The sequence below is a fragment of the Megascapheus bottae genome, chromosome 10 (assembly GCF_031878675.1).
Source record: "Megascapheus bottae isolate mThoBot1 chromosome 10, mThoBot2.hap1, whole genome shotgun sequence".
NCBI classification, from domain to species: domain Eukaryota; kingdom Metazoa; phylum Chordata; class Mammalia; order Rodentia; family Geomyidae; genus Megascapheus; species Megascapheus bottae.
Window position 1 is genome coordinate 26,195,023 of NC_143518.1, and position 17,194 is coordinate 26,212,216.

Genomic DNA, 17,194 nt, shown 5'->3' on the forward strand with positions numbered 1-17,194 from the left:
CAGTGAAAACACTGATAGCAACAAATCTCTTGCACAGAAACACTCCACAGAGTTCTGAGTGTATGACAACTTTACAAACAGTTGAACGTCTCTTACTTTTATTCTTATCTATTAGTTGTACAAAAGAGTTGCCATTTAACATAGTAGTTTGTGAATACAGTATAATACTTTCATCATTGTAACCCCTTCTCACCCAAACAGTTGAGCATCTCCTTTTTATTTTTTTTCAAGTTGTGGGACTTGAACTCAGGGCCTGAGCACTGTCGTTGGGCTTTCCTCAAGGCTAGAGCTCTACCACTTGAGCCATAGCCCCACTTCAACCTTTATTCTATGTATGTGATACTGAGGAATTGAACCTGGGTCTTTGTGCATGATAGGCAAGCACTCTACCATTAGGCCAAACTCCCAGCCCCTGAGCATCTTCTTTATCCTTGTATTCCCATGTGTTTTTACTGTCCTGTTGTTTCAGATGCAAGACTGGCTCTGAGAAAATACATTATAAAGTCATCTTCAGCAGTTACAGATGCAGAAAAAGGGAGGCTCCTAAAGGAAGACAGGGTACTGTATTATGATGATCATTTGTTCTGAAAGTTATTTGAGAATTTTGTCCTCTGTCTTGATTGTAATGTGAACACCCTAAGAGGGAGGTGGTGCTCACTGCTCCTATTTCCCTCCACCTCCACGTCTACTCTTCCCCTTTTCTTCCCCTCCATCCCTTCTTTCCATCACAAACTACCAATAAGGGAAAGGCTGGCCAAAATAAATGAAAAAGTATTCATTTAGAGTGACATGGAGGTATGCCCACCATTACATTCAGCAGTATTGACAGATGTTAGCAATGCAGTCTTGATGGATATTAGAAATGCTGTGTTGAGTGGAAAGGACCTGTAACCAGGATTCCAGGCATGAGCCACCGGTACCCAGCCTGGTTTCTTGACTTTTGATGGTGAACTTTGATTTTATTAATTCATATTCCTCTAATGTTAGAGCTATACTGTTAGAAGTAAAACTAGGCAGTTTTATTGGCCATGTTGGGGCTTTGAACTCAGAGGCACAAGCCTCATGTGGCTATTTATATCTGAACTGCCAAAAATTGGTATGACTGAAAATGTGGTTCCTCAGTTCCATGCTAATTCTCAGTAGCAAAAGCTGTCAGCTCTGCTGGATGAGGACACACGACTGTCCCATCACCAAAGAGGGTGGCTGCTGGACCAAGCTGGTTTAGAGACACTACATAAGTTTTTTTTCAATAAGTAAATGGAAAGTAAATATACTATTTGTATCTCCAGAACACCATCACTAATGCATGCCGGGCAAAGAATGATTGGCTGGAAACCCATCCGGAAGCTTCCATTAGTGAGCTTTTTGAACAGAGACAGCAGTTGGAAGATATTGTGACTCCCATTCTGGCAAAGATGTCTGCACCACGTAAGTTTTGCTTCAAAAGTAAGACTTGAGTGTTACCAAAGATGAGAGCTCAGTTTACTGGTGTTACTTCTGCTATAATGTGATTCTCATAGTCTCCATTAAGTACTCATTAACTTTGTTACAAGCACTAATTTATGAAAGTTTGGGGTTCATCATCCCTAGTTCCTATTAGTAATAACTAATAATCAGTACTACTCAGAACTAATAAAAAATGCCTCATCTTCGATAGCATCATCAGTCACTGTGATTTTGCTATGTAGCTCATGATCCTACTTCAGCCTCCTGAGGTGCGACTACTGGTGTACAGCATATAGCTAGTTTATGTCTGTTTTTTTTTTTTGTCAGTTATGGGTCTTGAACTCTGGGCCTGGGCACTGTTCCTGAGCTCTTCAGCTCAAGGCTAGTGCTTTACCACTTGAGCTACAGCACAACTTGCAGCTTTCTAGGGGTTAATTGAAGATAAGAGTCTCATGGACTTTTATGCCCAGATTGGCTTTGATTTTAGATCCTTAAATCTCAGCCTTCTGAGTATCTAGAATTACAGGCATGAGCCACTGGTACCTGGATATGTCTTTGGTTTTAACCAATGATTCTCAACTCAGAAAGCCTGTCCTCTTGGGAATTCTTGTTATGGAGTTAGAATATATTGTATACTTGGGACAAAGCCTGTTGTGGGAAAGCCAGCTTGAGAATGGAGCAGGTACATGGATCAGAATCTTTGTGGGAAGTGTATTTATGCTGCTTCTGCTTCTGCCTCTGCCTCTTTCTCTTCCTCTTTTTTCCTCTTCTTCTTCTACTTCTTCTTCCTCTTCCTCTTTTGTGAATAACAGCTCTGCTAGCTGAAGTAGTTCATGCCTGTAACCCCAGCTACTTAGGCAGAGACAGGAAGATTGTAATTTGAGGCCAGGGAGGACAAAAGTTAGTGAGACTCTATCTCAACCACATCCCAGCTACACAAGAATCACAAGTAGTAGGATTGTGGTTTGAGACCAGTTCAGGCAAAAATTCAAGACCCTATTTGAAAAATAACTAAAGGGCTGGGAGTGTGATTAAAATGGTAGAGTACTTGCCTATCAAACACAAAGTCCTGAGTTCAAAGTCTAATAGTGACAATAGAATCCACCTTTCCAAAGGCTCTAAACAGTGGTTTTCTATATATTCACAGGGCTTTGTAATTACTACCATCAACTATTTTTAGCCACCCCCCCCAAGCAAGAAACCTATCAGAAAACTTCTCATTCTGTTCTTCAGACCCTACCAATAGTTAATTTACTTTCTTTCTCAATGGAGTCCAGTGTTCTGATCTTTTAATAAAAGGTTTCTTGCATTTTACAGTCAGTGACTGAACCAGCTACAATCACATGGAGCTCATAATCCCACAGCTTACATATTTAGAAAAAATAGAGAATATTTGAGTCAATAAACCAGCAATCCTACTGTTTAATAAATGGTTGGCTCAAGTTGGGACATAATAACTCTTGCATGCTTGTTATTTTGAAGAAACTGGCTTTACTGTGTTCCATATCATAAACTAAATAATGATAATTTTAAAATCTGTTTCCTTTCAGGTCAAGTAAAAAGTGCCAAATCTGTAATCTAACAGTGGTCAGAAGAGAAGTCAAGATTACACTGAGTATACCCTTTGTAAAAGTCTGCATTTTTTTCTAGTTTCAGGAAAGTCAAACCTATTTATGCCAATTGGAGTCAAGAAAAATAGATGAGTTTTATAAAAATAGTACCAAGTTCAGCTCACTTGCTTTATTTCGCCCTGCTCAGCCTCTAGCCTAACCTGGAACAAGAAAATATTAAGAATTGTCTTCTGGTTATTAACTATTACTTTTTGGTTAAATTAAAATCCACATGTTAGGTGTGGGGAAGGAATAGTTTCTAGGTAAAAGACTCGTTTATCTTCAACCTCTTTCTGTTTTAAATTAACAAGTACATTCTGAGTAGCTGTATGTTTAGAAGGTATGTATACTCTGTGCTCTAGGTTTAAGTGTTAACGCTGTACCAGAAGCTATGCCATTACTTCTCCTGCCTTTTTTGTTAAAACAAAAACAAAAACAAAGACAAAAACAGGACTTAGGCACCATATTTGGTCACCTAGTGATTATTTTTAAAAGTCTGTTTTCTGGTCTATTTAATCAAGCCCCTGAATGTTCTGTTACTTTGTGACTTCCTAGAAAGTATTTATAGAAAAAGAACTTTTAAAAACAGCCTGTTTTCTAGTTCTTATAACTTCCTCCTCTTTGTCTTACTCTACAAGCTAGCCTTTCATTTTGAGGAGAGGGAAAATGAGCAATGCAGCAATGCTTCATCTCAATATTTTTCTCAACCATTTTGAGATAACCCTGATTTTTTATTAAATAATTTATTAACATTGATTTTTATATCATATTTCAAATGTCATGTTTAACAAACAAGTATTCAAGAAGGGAATCTCTATAGAGATAACCCTGTTTTGAATCTCTCCTACACTTTAAGGTTTTGAGGTTTTCTTTTTTCTTTTTTTTTTTTTTTTGCTTTTCTTTTATTAGCTACACAAGCAAGTAAGTTTCAATTTCCCTTACACCCAATTGTAGGTGATAACTCCTACCCTATCTCTGGTAGCTGCAGTGGGTGTCTACGGAGTACAGAGGCAGTCGACATCATTCAGTGTATTTCCAGACATCCAGTGTCCTCCAGATGCCACTTGGTTGTCTGTTCTTAGCCTTTTTTTTTTTTTGTGTCGGACATGGGACTTGAACTCTGAGCCTGGGTGCTCTTCAGCTCAAGGCTACTGCCCTACCCCTTGAACCACAGCGCCACTTCCTTTCTGAGCCTTTATCATGAATAACACACGACTTCTCCAGGTGTGTGTTCCTGGTGTGTGTGGGATATTCCTGGGCTTCATTTGCCAATTCCTAAGATCCTCTTTCTGGGGCTTTCCTAGAATAAAACAAACCTGTCCTTTTACTTGTTTCTCAATCTTTACCCTCAGACCTTTTCTAGCTTTTGATACATTCTTTGTAAGATTTGGCACCTTTATGCCAATCACGAGTCCTCTACTGCCTCTCAGTCTGCTTTTCTAACTCCTTCACCAGCTCTTTTTCTTCCTTTTGCCCCACAGTGGGGGCCTTTCAGAATTCAGCTCTGATGCCTGGTGAAGCCATTTGTAATTCTGCACCCCATATTATAATAATGAATCTTTCCTTCTTTGGGGCATGCAGAGGGCCAATATCTTCATTCTGAGTCTACTTAGTCATTCACGTGTTTGTCCCTTCATGTGGATGATGAGTTTTTTGAGAGAAGGGACTTTATCTTGTTCTTTGTCATATATACATAGTCCATAGGACAGTAACTTAGTAACTAGTATTTGAATGAGTTTACTTAGTACTACCTTATTCATAGGACTTAATACTACCTTATTCATATAGACCCCATTACTCTTCATTCATTCATAGAGCTTGCTGATCTTTGTAAAAGTAACCCCAAACCTACCTCCATTCCTTGCTTATTCTAGTGCCCCATTTCTGTTTTCGCTCTTCCTGGAGACAAGCCACAGGCACTAACGCTTTGCTTTCTCCTTTGACATTCTATTTCCTAAGACTTCATCTTGTCATTTTATTTTTTTGGGCATGTAAACCTAGTGCTTACTGAATGATTTCTGGATCTGATTTCAAAGTTTCTTCTGTCATGAGGATCCAAACATTTATTTAAATCTATGAAGGGAGCTGTAACTTTAGTCTGTTTAGAGAGATACAGTACCTCTTGTTGCACTAAATTACAGGAAGATGCATGGAGAGCTAGAAGGCCTACATTTGGAGCTTGAGTGCTGTTCTCCCTCATGCTTTTCCTGAACTTTTGCAGAGTGATTACTTTTTAAAAGCACATTTTTGTAAAGGAGGAAAACCTCCATGTGTGAGAGGTGGCTCATCAAGGCCTAAGTTCAATAGTAATGTATGATAACTGATAGACAGCGATTCCTTAGATGTTTGTATTTTAGTGAGAGGAAAAATAGTAAAAGATTGAAGGGAGAGTATCCTTATAGCATCAGTAGGAAAACAACTACTACCAACTATTCCTATCTTTTAACACCGGATAAGCAGAGAAAGAAGAAGCAGAAGATCTCAGCATAAGGTTTGGCTTTTAAAATTGAATAAATTGAACTTTATTATAGAATTCTACATATGATTTGCTTTTCTCATTTGACTTTTATCAAATTCAGAACCTAAGTATACCCCATCCTTTGAAAGATACTGCTCTAGACTAAGCAAAGGAGGCAGACTCAATGTTCACACAGTGGCCCTCATTCTAACTTGTGGTACATTGTATTTTCCAAGATGACCCCATCTCCATCTCACAGGCTCCTCTAATAATGTGATGATGACATTTCCCACCTAACAAGATGGTCCACGCCAGCCACTGACCACCATAACCATGAGTCTGTGATTACCGAGGCTAGGTCACAGAGGAAGACGTGGATTCTTCTCAGTTCTCCTAGGATGCCTTCTCTTTCAATCTTATCTGTGGAGAAACTTGCAGGGAAAGAAAGTGAGGTCTCAAGCCACTGGCTGGCTGAGCTCCAACCCCACTTTCCAGGCACATGAACAACTCACCTTAGAATTGGATTCTGTCATCAAGCCACTTTGATGGTTCATGGAGCGGATATGAACTCTGCTGTGCACTGCCAAACTTGCAGATTTGTGAGCTAAATAAATGATTGTTAGCTAATAAATGATTTTTATTGTTTTAAGTGACTCAGTTTTTTTATGTTTGTAAATAGCAAAATATGACCTTCACTTTGCAGTCTAGACCTGAGAAATTGTCATAACAGGTGTAAAAATATGTGACATTGGGACTGGATGGTAGAAGGCAGAAAGATCTAGAGAGAAGAGTCCATGAGGGGTTTAGGCCTCAGGTATATATTAGTAGAACAAACTTTCAGGGCTTCAGGAGGCTACTAATGGGAATCTATTGTTATTGGAGGTTAGGGGATAAGACCCCCATTAAAAGAGGCTACACCGTTATTCTAAATGATGAACTCAATAACCTTGTCTCAAGAATGTTTCCAGATTGCATTCCAGCACTACTTGGCTTTTTCTAAACTTTGAGGAGCAAGAAGAACTGAAAAAGGCAAAGATTTGAAAGAAATGGAAAGGATGGTGACATGGATCAAGATGCATTGCATTTTAAACTGCTTTGTTACATGGTACCTCCTCCTCCTTGTACAATTACTTAAATATAAAAATAAAAGGAGTCTAAACTTACTGGTTTTGAAAATGAAATTGCAACTGGAACCAGTAGCTCATGTCTGTAAGTCAGGGGATTGAGATCTGAGGATCACAGTTCAAAGCCAACCTGGGTAGACAGATCTGAAAGACTTTTTTTTAGCATATTGCAAAATGCTTTATTTTTTTTCATTTATTTTTTTATTGTAATTAGTAAAAGGGTTACATGATATTTGCCAGATAGAAGGTGCATTAATTCACATACATTGATACCCTTTCACATGTCTTGGTACCCATTACCCTCCCCCCCCACCCCCCACCCGTCTTGATTTTCCCCCCTTCCCTATCAAATTTCAAATAACCAAATACAAATAAATTCAATATATCAGATAACAAAGTGAGATACTATAACAATATGAGATAACCAAGGGACAGTAAAGGAGATGAGAGACAACATAGTGCATTAAGGACAACAATCATTCATTATATGGCTTTTGTTTCAATATCCTGGAGGTCCTGAAAGACTTTTTTTTTTTTGCATGGGGACACTGTCCTTGAGCTTTCTCAGGCTAACATTCTACCACTTGAGCCACAGCACCACTTCCTTTTCTGTGTATGTGGTACTAAGGAATCAAACCCAGGGCTTCATACATGCTAGGCAAGCACTCTAACACTAGGCCACACTCCTGGCCCCTGAAAGACTCTTATCTCTAATTAAGCAGCAAAATGCTAGATTGGAGGCATGACTCAAGTGGTACAACATCAGCCATGAGTGACAAAAAGCCAAGCAAAACTACAAAGCTCTCAATTCAAGCCCTAGTACCAACACACACACACACACACACACACACACACACACACACACACACACACATTATTTCTCATTTTCATTTCTAGTCTTTCTAGATGGCAATACATTTTGAAACTGAGAAATTACTTCTGGAAAAAGATAAAACCTAGGCTGGCATTATGTGGTTATTTGTTAAGACCTCAGAACTATCTAAGCTGATACCTGATACAATTTCTCATATATTAGGTGGGCTTTCTCTCTGTAGTCAGGGAGGGACTCCCTAGGCACACCGTGCAGTCAGGATCACAGATGAACTCATTCTGGGTATGGGTGTATGTCAGTGCAAGGAACCATCTGATTGTCTGTGCTTGAATCCTTGAGCCAGTCACAGTGTTAAGCAGATGAAAAACGGTGACATAATATGGTATATTACCAGAACACAGGCTTGGGGAAAAAAAAGCACTGGACAGCTTCCTTTCCTTAGCTTTCCTAAGCTTTCAACGTTCACTTTTGCTGGCTTTTTAAAAAAATGGTAAAACAATAAATTTGTTAGGACCTGTTAGAAAGGTGGCAATGAAGGGAAATTTGATCACATCATGCTCTCCTGTTACCTGAAGTTTTGGAATTATATATAAATCAGAGCTGGCTCTAAAGTTTCCTGAAGTATGAGGATTTGGAGCATCTGAATTTGGAAATTTGAATCCACAGGTGTCTCCTGATGGGTGCTGGTGGCTCAAAAGCCTTGAACAGAAAAAAAAACTCAGGGAGCCAGGAGTTTGGTCAGGTGGTAGAGTGCTTGCCTAGCCTGCATGAAGACTGGGTTTGATTCCTCGGTACCACATATATAGAAAAAGCTGGAAGTGGTGCTGTGCCTCAAGTGGTAGAGCTCTGGCCTTGAGTTCAAGCCCAAGAATTGCACCCAAAAACCAATAGGAACACACAGAAATCTTACTCTAAGATTTAGATGGACCAGGTAAGCCTGAGACCACAGTGGACAGCAACTAGATAGAACCTGGAAGGACATTGGTTAGAGTTATCTGAGGCAGTCCACCATAGGTGAGTGAAATGTGCTGAGAGTAAGCAAAGTGGCAGAGAGTATAGATAGCTGAGGTGAACATGTAAACTGGGGAAGACAGAGGGAACGATGCAGCAAATAGGTGAGTTCAAGGTAGAATGGAAGCCAGGCATGGTGGTGTGTGCTTGTAATCCCAGATGCTTGGTAAGCAGAGGGAGATAGGAAAATCAGAGGCTAAAGCTGGCTGGTGAGTACCAGAAGACTCTCTCAAAAAATATAACACAATAAAAGGACTGAAGTGTGGCTCAAGTATAAGATCACTTGTCCAAGCAGGAGGTCCAGAGATTAAGCCCCACTACTACCAAAACAACCATAGAACCAGAAGGGGTAAGAAATGGCCTCTCAGAAGAGAGCCTGTAAATAAGCCTTACCAAATGGCTTCAATGAACCAGTAAGTGTGCAGAAAAGAAAATTGTGAAGAATATTTTGGGGTGTAGATGCCAATAGTAGTAAAATTCAGTGTTTTTTTCTCTATGAATTGAGACTGTTTTGGTCAAAGTTCCTTAATTCATAAGTGCTGCAGAAGATAGACACTTATAACTGGCAATCTTCCTGCTGAGGGGCTCTCTTGGTGCCCTGGGAAGAGTATATGCAGTAATCTTGTTTGGGGAAGCACAGATATGTGAGGGAATTTCTTCATCACAAGACAATTCTTCCTTAAAAGTTATCTACAAATTGACAATAGTCAAAGAAGTTTGTATTGTATTTGTTTCTAGTAATTAGATCTGAAGCAAAAAAATAAATTTGTTAGGCATCACAGAATTTGAGGATACATCTTTTCCTTCTGTGACAATGAGTGACCTTGTTTCTTTAAGGACCAAAAGCCAATGATAAGAGAAAGGAGTAAAATAGGAATGAGAAAAAGAAAATGGAAAAAAAGTTGAATGAAAATCAATCAGAAGCCGGATGCAGTGGCTCATGCCTGTGATCCTAGCTACTTAGGAGGCTGAGATCTGAGAATTGTCATTCAAAGCCAGCTTGGGCACAAAAGTCCATGAGACTCTTATCTCCAATTAACCACCAGAAAACCAGAAGTGGTTCTGTGGTCAAGTGGTAGAGCACTTGAACTGAATTGCTCAGGGACAGCACCCACGCCCAAAGTTCAAGCACCATCACCACCACCACCACCACCACCACCGACAGCAACAAAAATAAAAAAAGAAAGAAAAAATGAAGAAAATGAGACAGAGCTACATTGAAGAAGGATATGACTGAATTGAATTGAATTTGGCAAAAGAAAAACAGTGTAAATGTTGAGAGAGAGAGAGAGAGAGAGAGAGAGAGAGAGAGAGAGAGAGAGAGAGAGTTGATTTGTCTAAATGTCTAATACCACTGACCACTTCCTCTATTATGCAAGAGAAATCAGTTACAACAGTTTTACTTATGGCCAACAGCATGAGCACTAAAGAAATGCAAGCTTCCTTGGAACTAGAAAATAGCCTCTTCAGGATTGGTGGTGAGGATAGTGTATGCAGCCAATTAGAACAAGGCAGGCTGGCAAGAAACCAATGGGAAGAAGGCATGGAAATGGATTTTGCCTGGTGATATCAGTTGGCAGTACCCTCCCTGGCAAACAGACTTGGCCTGAGACTGTTCCCGGGGATTTTGAAAGCCATCATCTTGACTTCAACTCTGTACCAGCTTAATCTTGGATGAACATTTCTCTTGTTTTGCCAGTTTGAAGAAAGACTTGATTTAAAGGTCATTAATGTGGGGACAGAATGGTTTGACAAAGGACTCCAACAGCTACCCAAAGGTCACGTAAAAGGATCTGAAGATGTGGTGCCCACCCCAATTTATATCATAATTATTATGACCAGTAGCAACACAGGACCAAAGATAAAATTTAAATATTATTTAAAGCTGTTTAGGATCAGTTAAATATGTTTACTTTAGGACCTTCTAGGAGTTTTTAAGATAGACAAGCTGCAAGGAAAAAAAAAACCAAAACCAAACAGGAGTCTTTTTCAGGACCTCTATATAAGTTTCTGCAGGCAATGTCCTAGACCAGAGCAGAGTACCAGCTGACATGGGGTTCAGGGCTGAAGGCCCAGTCTATTATTGAGGTACCTGCTGTCAAGCCAACTTGCTCTGAAAAAAGAGGTTCTAGTTCAATCTAGGGCATCACACCATCAGACCTCAACCTCAGCCTTTTTGTTTTTTGATTATTCAACCTCATTCTCATATCCAACTTTGACTTGGCTTGCCATTTGCCATTTTTGATTTTAGGAGGGGAAAAAGGAGTACTTGTATTAGAGTAGGAAAATAGAATCCTAACATGTTCTGTGCCCACATCCTTGCTCCTTGCTCTCCTTCATCAAGCATTATGGACCATCTATTTTGTGTTACGTATTATGTGCACAGCCTTATGGAAGATCAATATTCAGCTTGGCCTTTCAGAAACTCCTTGATTAGTGAGGAGGAAATCAAGGTTGTTATCACATCATGACAATAGTAAGTGTAATAATCCATAATAGTCTTTTTCATACACATACAACAGCATAAGAAGAAACATTATCTATGCTCTAGGGTCCCTGTAAGATAGCTTTGAACAGGAGCTAGAGTCTTGAGTGTTAGTACGCACTCGGTGACAAGTGAGCAGTCTGTGTGTGAAACCATCCCAGGTAGAGAAAGCATGGGTGAACTGGTTCCCGGCAGGGCTCAGGTTTCTCTTTGTATATTGTCACAGGTTAGTCTGCGGTAGAGAAAGTGTCAGCACATGTGAGTTCATCGACGTAGGCTTGGAGAAACAATGTCAAGGACCAATTCTTCTTTCTGGGCATTGGAAAACAACAAGCCCGATTTACTCTGCGGAAGGTCGGCGGATTACTTTGTGATAAAGGAGCATTTTGCAATGCTTGTATGTGCCACTATCGTCCTTGGAGGTAGGTAACGATTCTTAAAATTCATCTCTTCTCTACACTTTGACCTTTGTTTCTCATTGTTGCCAAGTGATTCTAATTACATTCAAAGAAAAGGCCAATGGGACTACAGATGTAAGTAAATTCTATCAGTTTAGCTTTCTTCAATTTCAATTTTTTTTTTGCCAGTGCTGTGGTTTGAACTCAGAGCCTTGTACTTGCTAGGCAGGTCCTCTTTCACTTAGCCATGGCCCAGCCCTCTTCGAACAATTATAAGTAGCATCTAGTAAGTTACCTTATAGGAGTACTTATTAATGTAAGATAAGCTATGTAGGTATTTTTATTTCTCACCATCAGATCCATTTTCTGGATACAGTGATGTGGTTGATACTTACGGTGGGTGAGACAGGCTTCACCTCATTCCATCCTCTCCTGGGGGAAACAGACAAACAAGTAACTCCTCTGGTGCATTTTACTAAGAATATGCATGGAGATAATGCTGAGATTCTCTGGTAATAAGGAAGGAGACATTTTTACTGCCTGCCTGGCTAGGCCGACCCGACAAAAATATCTGAGTACGGGCCTGGAGTTTGGCCTAGTGGTAAAGTGCTTGCCTAGCATGCACAAAGACCCAGGTTCGATTCCTCGGTACCACATAAATAGAAAAAAGCCGGAAGCGGTGCTGAGGCTCAAGTGGTAGAGCTCTAGCCTTGAGAAAATCCAAGGACAGTGCTCAGACCCAGAACTGAAGCCCAGGACTGGCACCAAAAAAAAATGTATATATCTGAGTACCTGAGAGATGACAACTAAGACATAGAATTTACAATGTGTGTGGTCAGTGTCCTTAGCTTTTACTGTTTGTTATGACTTCAGGTGTGGTATTTCTCCAGAGAAGATGACAGTCCACTTCACTGCCTCTCTGTAGAAGGAAATTTAGAAAGACTTCACGAATAAGGACCACCCAACCAAGAACTCAACAGATATAGACAATATATACAGTTAAAGTAGCATCCAGTAACAGTCATTGAATTCTAAAATTCAGCTCTAGTGATTAAAGAAATGTTTGTAGACTTCTGTAAAGAAGAATTTATAAGTAAAAACTTATATTAGCTGCTCACAGATCCTTTCTAGAATGTGGAGGCTCTTCAAAAAACTAAAAATAAAGGAGAAGAGAATAATATAGTACATTAAAAACAACAATCGCTCAAGATAAAGCTCTTGTTTCCATGTCCTAGAGACCCTTTCATTTAATCTCATCCTATATGACCTTATGTATTTAGGTTTTGAACTATTGAAATCCTCTGCTAGGAGAGTCCTAGATGTGTACTAATTATTACAAATGAGGGAAACCATTGAGCCTATGTTCCTTTGGGTCTGGCTTACTTCACTTAGTATGATTTTTTCCCCCATTTTATTTACCCTTTTATACATTACCTCGGTAATAAAAATAATGAAAAAACAACCCCCCCCAAAATAGCCTAGGAACCAGTATCTCACACCTGTTAGCCTAGCTACTGAAAAGGCTGAGATTTGAGGATCATGGTTCAAAACCAACTGGGCAAGAAAGTGTGTGAGACTATTATCTCCAAAACTACCAAAAAGCCAGAAGTGAAGCTGTGGCTAGCTTTGCACATAAAAGCTCAGGTTTAGTAAGTACGCAGGCTCTGAGTTTGAGCTCTGGCACACACACAAAAAGATATACTTATGTAGAGATATATGTGCATATACACATATTACATACACTATATATACATTATAATGTGCATAATATATATTTATACATTATATCCATAGCTACTTTTACATAGAACTTGGTTGTAACTATGAGATTGGAGGGAGCCAGGCAATGGTGGCTCACAACTGTAATCCTAGCTTTTCAGGAGGCCGAGATCTGAGGATCACAGTTCAGAGCCAGCCCGGGCACTAAAGCCTGTGAGACTCTTATCTCCAATTAACCACCAGAAAACTGTGGCACTGTGGCTCAACGTGGCAGAGCGGTAACCTTGAGCTGAAAAGCTTAGGGACAGTGCCCAGGCCCAGAGTTCAAGCCCCATGACCGACAAGAAAAGGAAGGAAGAAAGGAAGGAAGAAAGGAAGGAAGGAAGGAAGGAAGGAAAGAAGGAGTGTGAATTACATTTCTTCATCTGGCTTTATATACACAAGAAATATTCAATAAATATATGCTAACTTGGCTTGACCAGTATCTGGGAGGCAGGATGTATAGAATCTGTTATGGCAATGAATCTTATTCTATTTGTTCACAGATCAGATAATAGTAGAGTTTATATATAAATAATCTTGGACAGAGTAGGTCTGCAGGGCAGGAAAATGAAGATAGAGAATATCAAGTGCTGTTTGTTGCTTATCTGGTAAGGACAGTTTTGCTTATGATTAGAATCAATTAAAAGTATTTTTGGCTAGGTGTGTTGACACACCCCTGTAAGTCTAGCACTTCAGAAGTTGAGGAAGGAGGATTGTAAATTAGGGCATGGGCTACATAGTGATACCCCATCTTAAAAAAAAAAGTATTTGCCTTTTGTGTCTTCCCATATGTGAGGAATTGCTAATGTAAAATAAACTATATAGACATTAAGTTTGATTTATTTCTCACCTTTGATTCTAATGTGGCTGTGTACAATCAAACAATAGGCTTTGGTGGAAATCTTGTATTCAAGTTCATCTGAGGGGGATGCCTTATGTGACTCTTAAAAATAATTTTAATGTTAAAGTTACTATTAACTCCTTAGTTAAACTTAAAAGTGAATGTTACATTGTATTGAAGCTATAAACTTAAAAAAAAACTCAATAAAGTTTTTTTTAAATTTTCTTTTGTGCCAGTATTGAGGTGTGGACTCACAGACTTTGCTATTTCTTGCTTAGCTTACATTAGTTGTACATCTAAGAGAGGAGATGTGACTGTTCTGTTTCCACACATAGTTAAACTATGAACTGTGTTTCAGTGACTTTTTTTTTCTTTAAGGATTTGCAAAGATGTTTTTAAAGAATTCTGAAGTCATCGTCTTGGCACTTCTTTCTATGTCAGGATTTGTGCTAGGACAACTGGCCTACCATTTCGTTGAGGTATTGTATGCTTGATGAATTAGAGAATAAATCAGAGGAACAAACCACCAAGCCCACTCCTCCCATACCTTCTCAAATGTGTGGAATATTTTATTTTGGTAAGGGATTCTGAGATCATACCTAGGGCTTCCTGCATGTGAGGCGAGCATTCTCCTACCAAACCCCCAAACCCCTTCATGTGGGATAGTTTTTCTTAAACAGTAAACAGATATTAAAAAACATTTCTTCTGGTATTCAAAAGTTTGCAAAGGAAAGTCCACACTAAAGGAGATGTAAAAAACAAGAAAATTTCGGGAAAAGCAGTAATGTTGAAGTGAGGTGAATTTATCTGTGTTTTTTTTTTTATGTCATCTGTCTTTGGCCCCTGCTTGTTCCCTTTCCCTTAGGTACCCAGAGTCCTTCCTTACTGCTGTCTTTAGCACCCATGGAGACCTATGGGGTGCGTGGCAGTAGCTGTTTCTTGTTGATGAGACGTGTCAACTCTTTCCCATCTGGTTAATTGTAAAACATCCTTCATATAGCACAGACACGATTTCATGAATGTAAACTTTCATTAATGTGTCAGTGTACTAATTTCCAATTTCAACCATATAGTAATAGGGTTATTAACAACTTGCTTCCACTCATTGTTTTATTTTTACTTTTTTTTTTTTTTTGCCAGTCCTGGGCTTGAGCTCAGGGCCTGAGCACTGTCCCTGGACTTTCTCAAGGCTAGGGCTCTACCACTTGAGACACAGCACCACTTCTGGCTTTTTGCTACATATGTGGTACTGAGGAATTGAACCCGGGTCATCATGCATGCTAGGCAAGCAACTCTACCACTAGGCCAAACTCCCGGCCCCCGTTTTATTTTTACTTTTAAAAATGGTGATAATTCTTGAACCTTTCTAGTGTTGTGAAGACTTTCGGGTCCAGGAATACCACCTCTCTTGCTAATGTCTTTGAGTGTTTACTTAGTGCTTCATCTTTGTTAATTTATTAGGTCATTAACTCCTGAGTTCATTCACATCACTTATTTATTTTTATTCATTTATTTTTTTGTGTGCCAGTACTGGAGCTTAAACTAAGGGTCTCTGTCTGTAAGCTTCCCACTCTCCCCTGCAAGGCTGGAGCCACAGCTTTACTTCTGGCCTTTTGCTAGCTAATTGGGGATAAGAACCTTAGAGAGTTTTCTGTCGGGCTGGCTTCAAATCAGATCTTAGCCTCCTGAGTAGCTGAAATTACTGACATCCAGCTAATTTATTCATTTTTGAGTTATTAAATGGAAATAGTACTGCATTACCAATTTATAGAGGAGGAAACTGAGGCACAGTTGGTGTGTGTGTGTGAGTCAGAGAGAGAGAGAGAGGGAGAGAGAGAGAGAGAGAGAGAGAGAGAGAGAGAGAGAGAGAGAGAGAGAGAGAGAGAGAGAGAGAGAGAGAGGGGGGGGGGGGATTGGGGATTAAACTCCTGGCTTTGACCTTACCACTTGAACCACTCTTGATGTTCTTTTTGCTTTTGATTTCTTTTATTTTTTTTTCTTTTAAAGATAGGATCTCAGTCTCACTTCTCTTATACATGCTCATGAACCACGTTCCTCCAAATGTGAGCCCTGGCTTGAAAGAGTCTATTTAAAAGGAGAAAATCTTCTTTTGGTTCAGGGTGTCAGAGTTGCTGGGCTACCTTGCTGTGGGCCGGTGGCGAGGCAGCTCATCTTGGCAGAAAAGGAAGAATGGAGCAAGGGGGCTTTAGGATAACAAGCCAGACAGGAAGGGGCAGAGGCAAAATCAGCGCTTAAAAGACTCCACCCTTCCCCCTTCTGCCTATTTCTGGCAAAACTGGGCAACTCAGGATCCAAACAGTTCTCAATGACACCGCCAGGTGGAGACTAAGCCTTTAACTAGGAGCCTTTGGGAAGCTGGACACAGGAAAACTGTAGCGACAGCAGCAAACTAATTGGTTGGGTTTGTTACTTTAGGTGCACCAAATTGTCTACCCTCTTCTGAAAACACCAAGTTTTGCACTCTACTGTTATTTTTTACCTTTAATTATATTTATGGCTGCTTTGGATGTGGACTTCTATATACTCAAGAATGTATTTTGGCAGGTAAGAGCACATTCAAAAAATTGCTGTCAATGTTTGCTTATTTATGAGGATAGAGAATGTGACTATTTATATAGAACATAAAAAATGACTATGTTTTACCCTCTTGTTCTGCAGAACCCCAGTTTACAGAGAGTTGAGGGCAAGAGGAAAGGATGAATATGTATTTATGGAGTAGCCACTCCCTGCTATTGAGTAACTACTGTCTCCATTTTGCACATGAGAAAACTGAAGTTGAGAAGTCACAAACAGGAAATGAGAGTCAAACTCACATAATTTTGTATTCCATTAGAATGCTATCAAAAGATTTATAGAATCCCAGATATTAAAGTAATAACTTAGACAATTAATTTACAGTGTTGGGCTAAAACTGCATTCAAATAATAGAGAAATGTCATTGTGAGCAGCGTAGACTGGAAAGTTCTTTCAGTGTATTTGGTAGCATATTAGCGTGTTATGGAGGTGTTATGTTGAAGGGTTTGTAGCTTCAGGATAGTAGATTGGGCTGAGGGTTAGAATTTTGCTATAATGTTGAGTTAGAATATTAATCCATGTTTATACATTATTTGGACGCAGTGTTATAGTAGTACTAAATACTATATTAAAACATTTTTAAAAAGAAAAATGCAATGATTGTGAGGGTGTGGAGAAAGGAAAGTTTTTATA

General features: G+C 39.4%; 2 protein-coding genes across 8 annotated transcripts in view; both read left to right on the forward strand.

Moving 5' to 3' along the window:
* Positions 1–4,003, forward strand: part of Ankrd45 (ankyrin repeat domain 45) — a 33,691-nt gene extending 29,688 nt beyond the window's left edge. For all 5 annotated transcript variants that reach the window (XM_090340418.1, XM_090340420.1, XM_090340416.1 and 2 more), the window contains exons 4-6: positions 470–558; positions 1,290–1,428; positions 2,997–4,003. In XM_090340418.1, the coding sequence (XP_090196544.1) occupies positions 470–558; positions 1,290–1,428; positions 2,997–3,028 (260 nt within the window). In that variant the 3' untranslated portion in view covers positions 3,029–4,003. The remainder of the gene's footprint in view (positions 1–469; positions 559–1,289; positions 1,429–2,996) is intronic.
* Positions 4,004–10,057: 6,054 nt separating this feature from the next.
* The window catches only part of Slc9c2 (solute carrier family 9 member C2 (putative)), a 66,957-nt gene continuing 59,820 nt past the window's right edge, over positions 10,058–17,194 (forward strand). Inside the window, exons 1-4 of one of the 3 annotated variants that reach the window (XM_090340412.1) lie at positions 10,058–10,204; positions 11,193–11,388; positions 14,345–14,445; positions 16,403–16,531. In XM_090340412.1, the coding sequence (XP_090196538.1) occupies positions 11,256–11,388; positions 14,345–14,445; positions 16,403–16,531 (363 nt within the window). In that variant the 5' untranslated portion in view covers positions 10,058–10,204; positions 11,193–11,255. Of the gene's footprint in view, positions 10,260–10,764; positions 10,958–11,192; positions 11,389–14,344; positions 14,446–16,402; positions 16,532–17,194 lie in introns of those variants that run through there. The other 2 variants (XM_090340414.1, XM_090340413.1) reach the window with 2 other exon arrangements.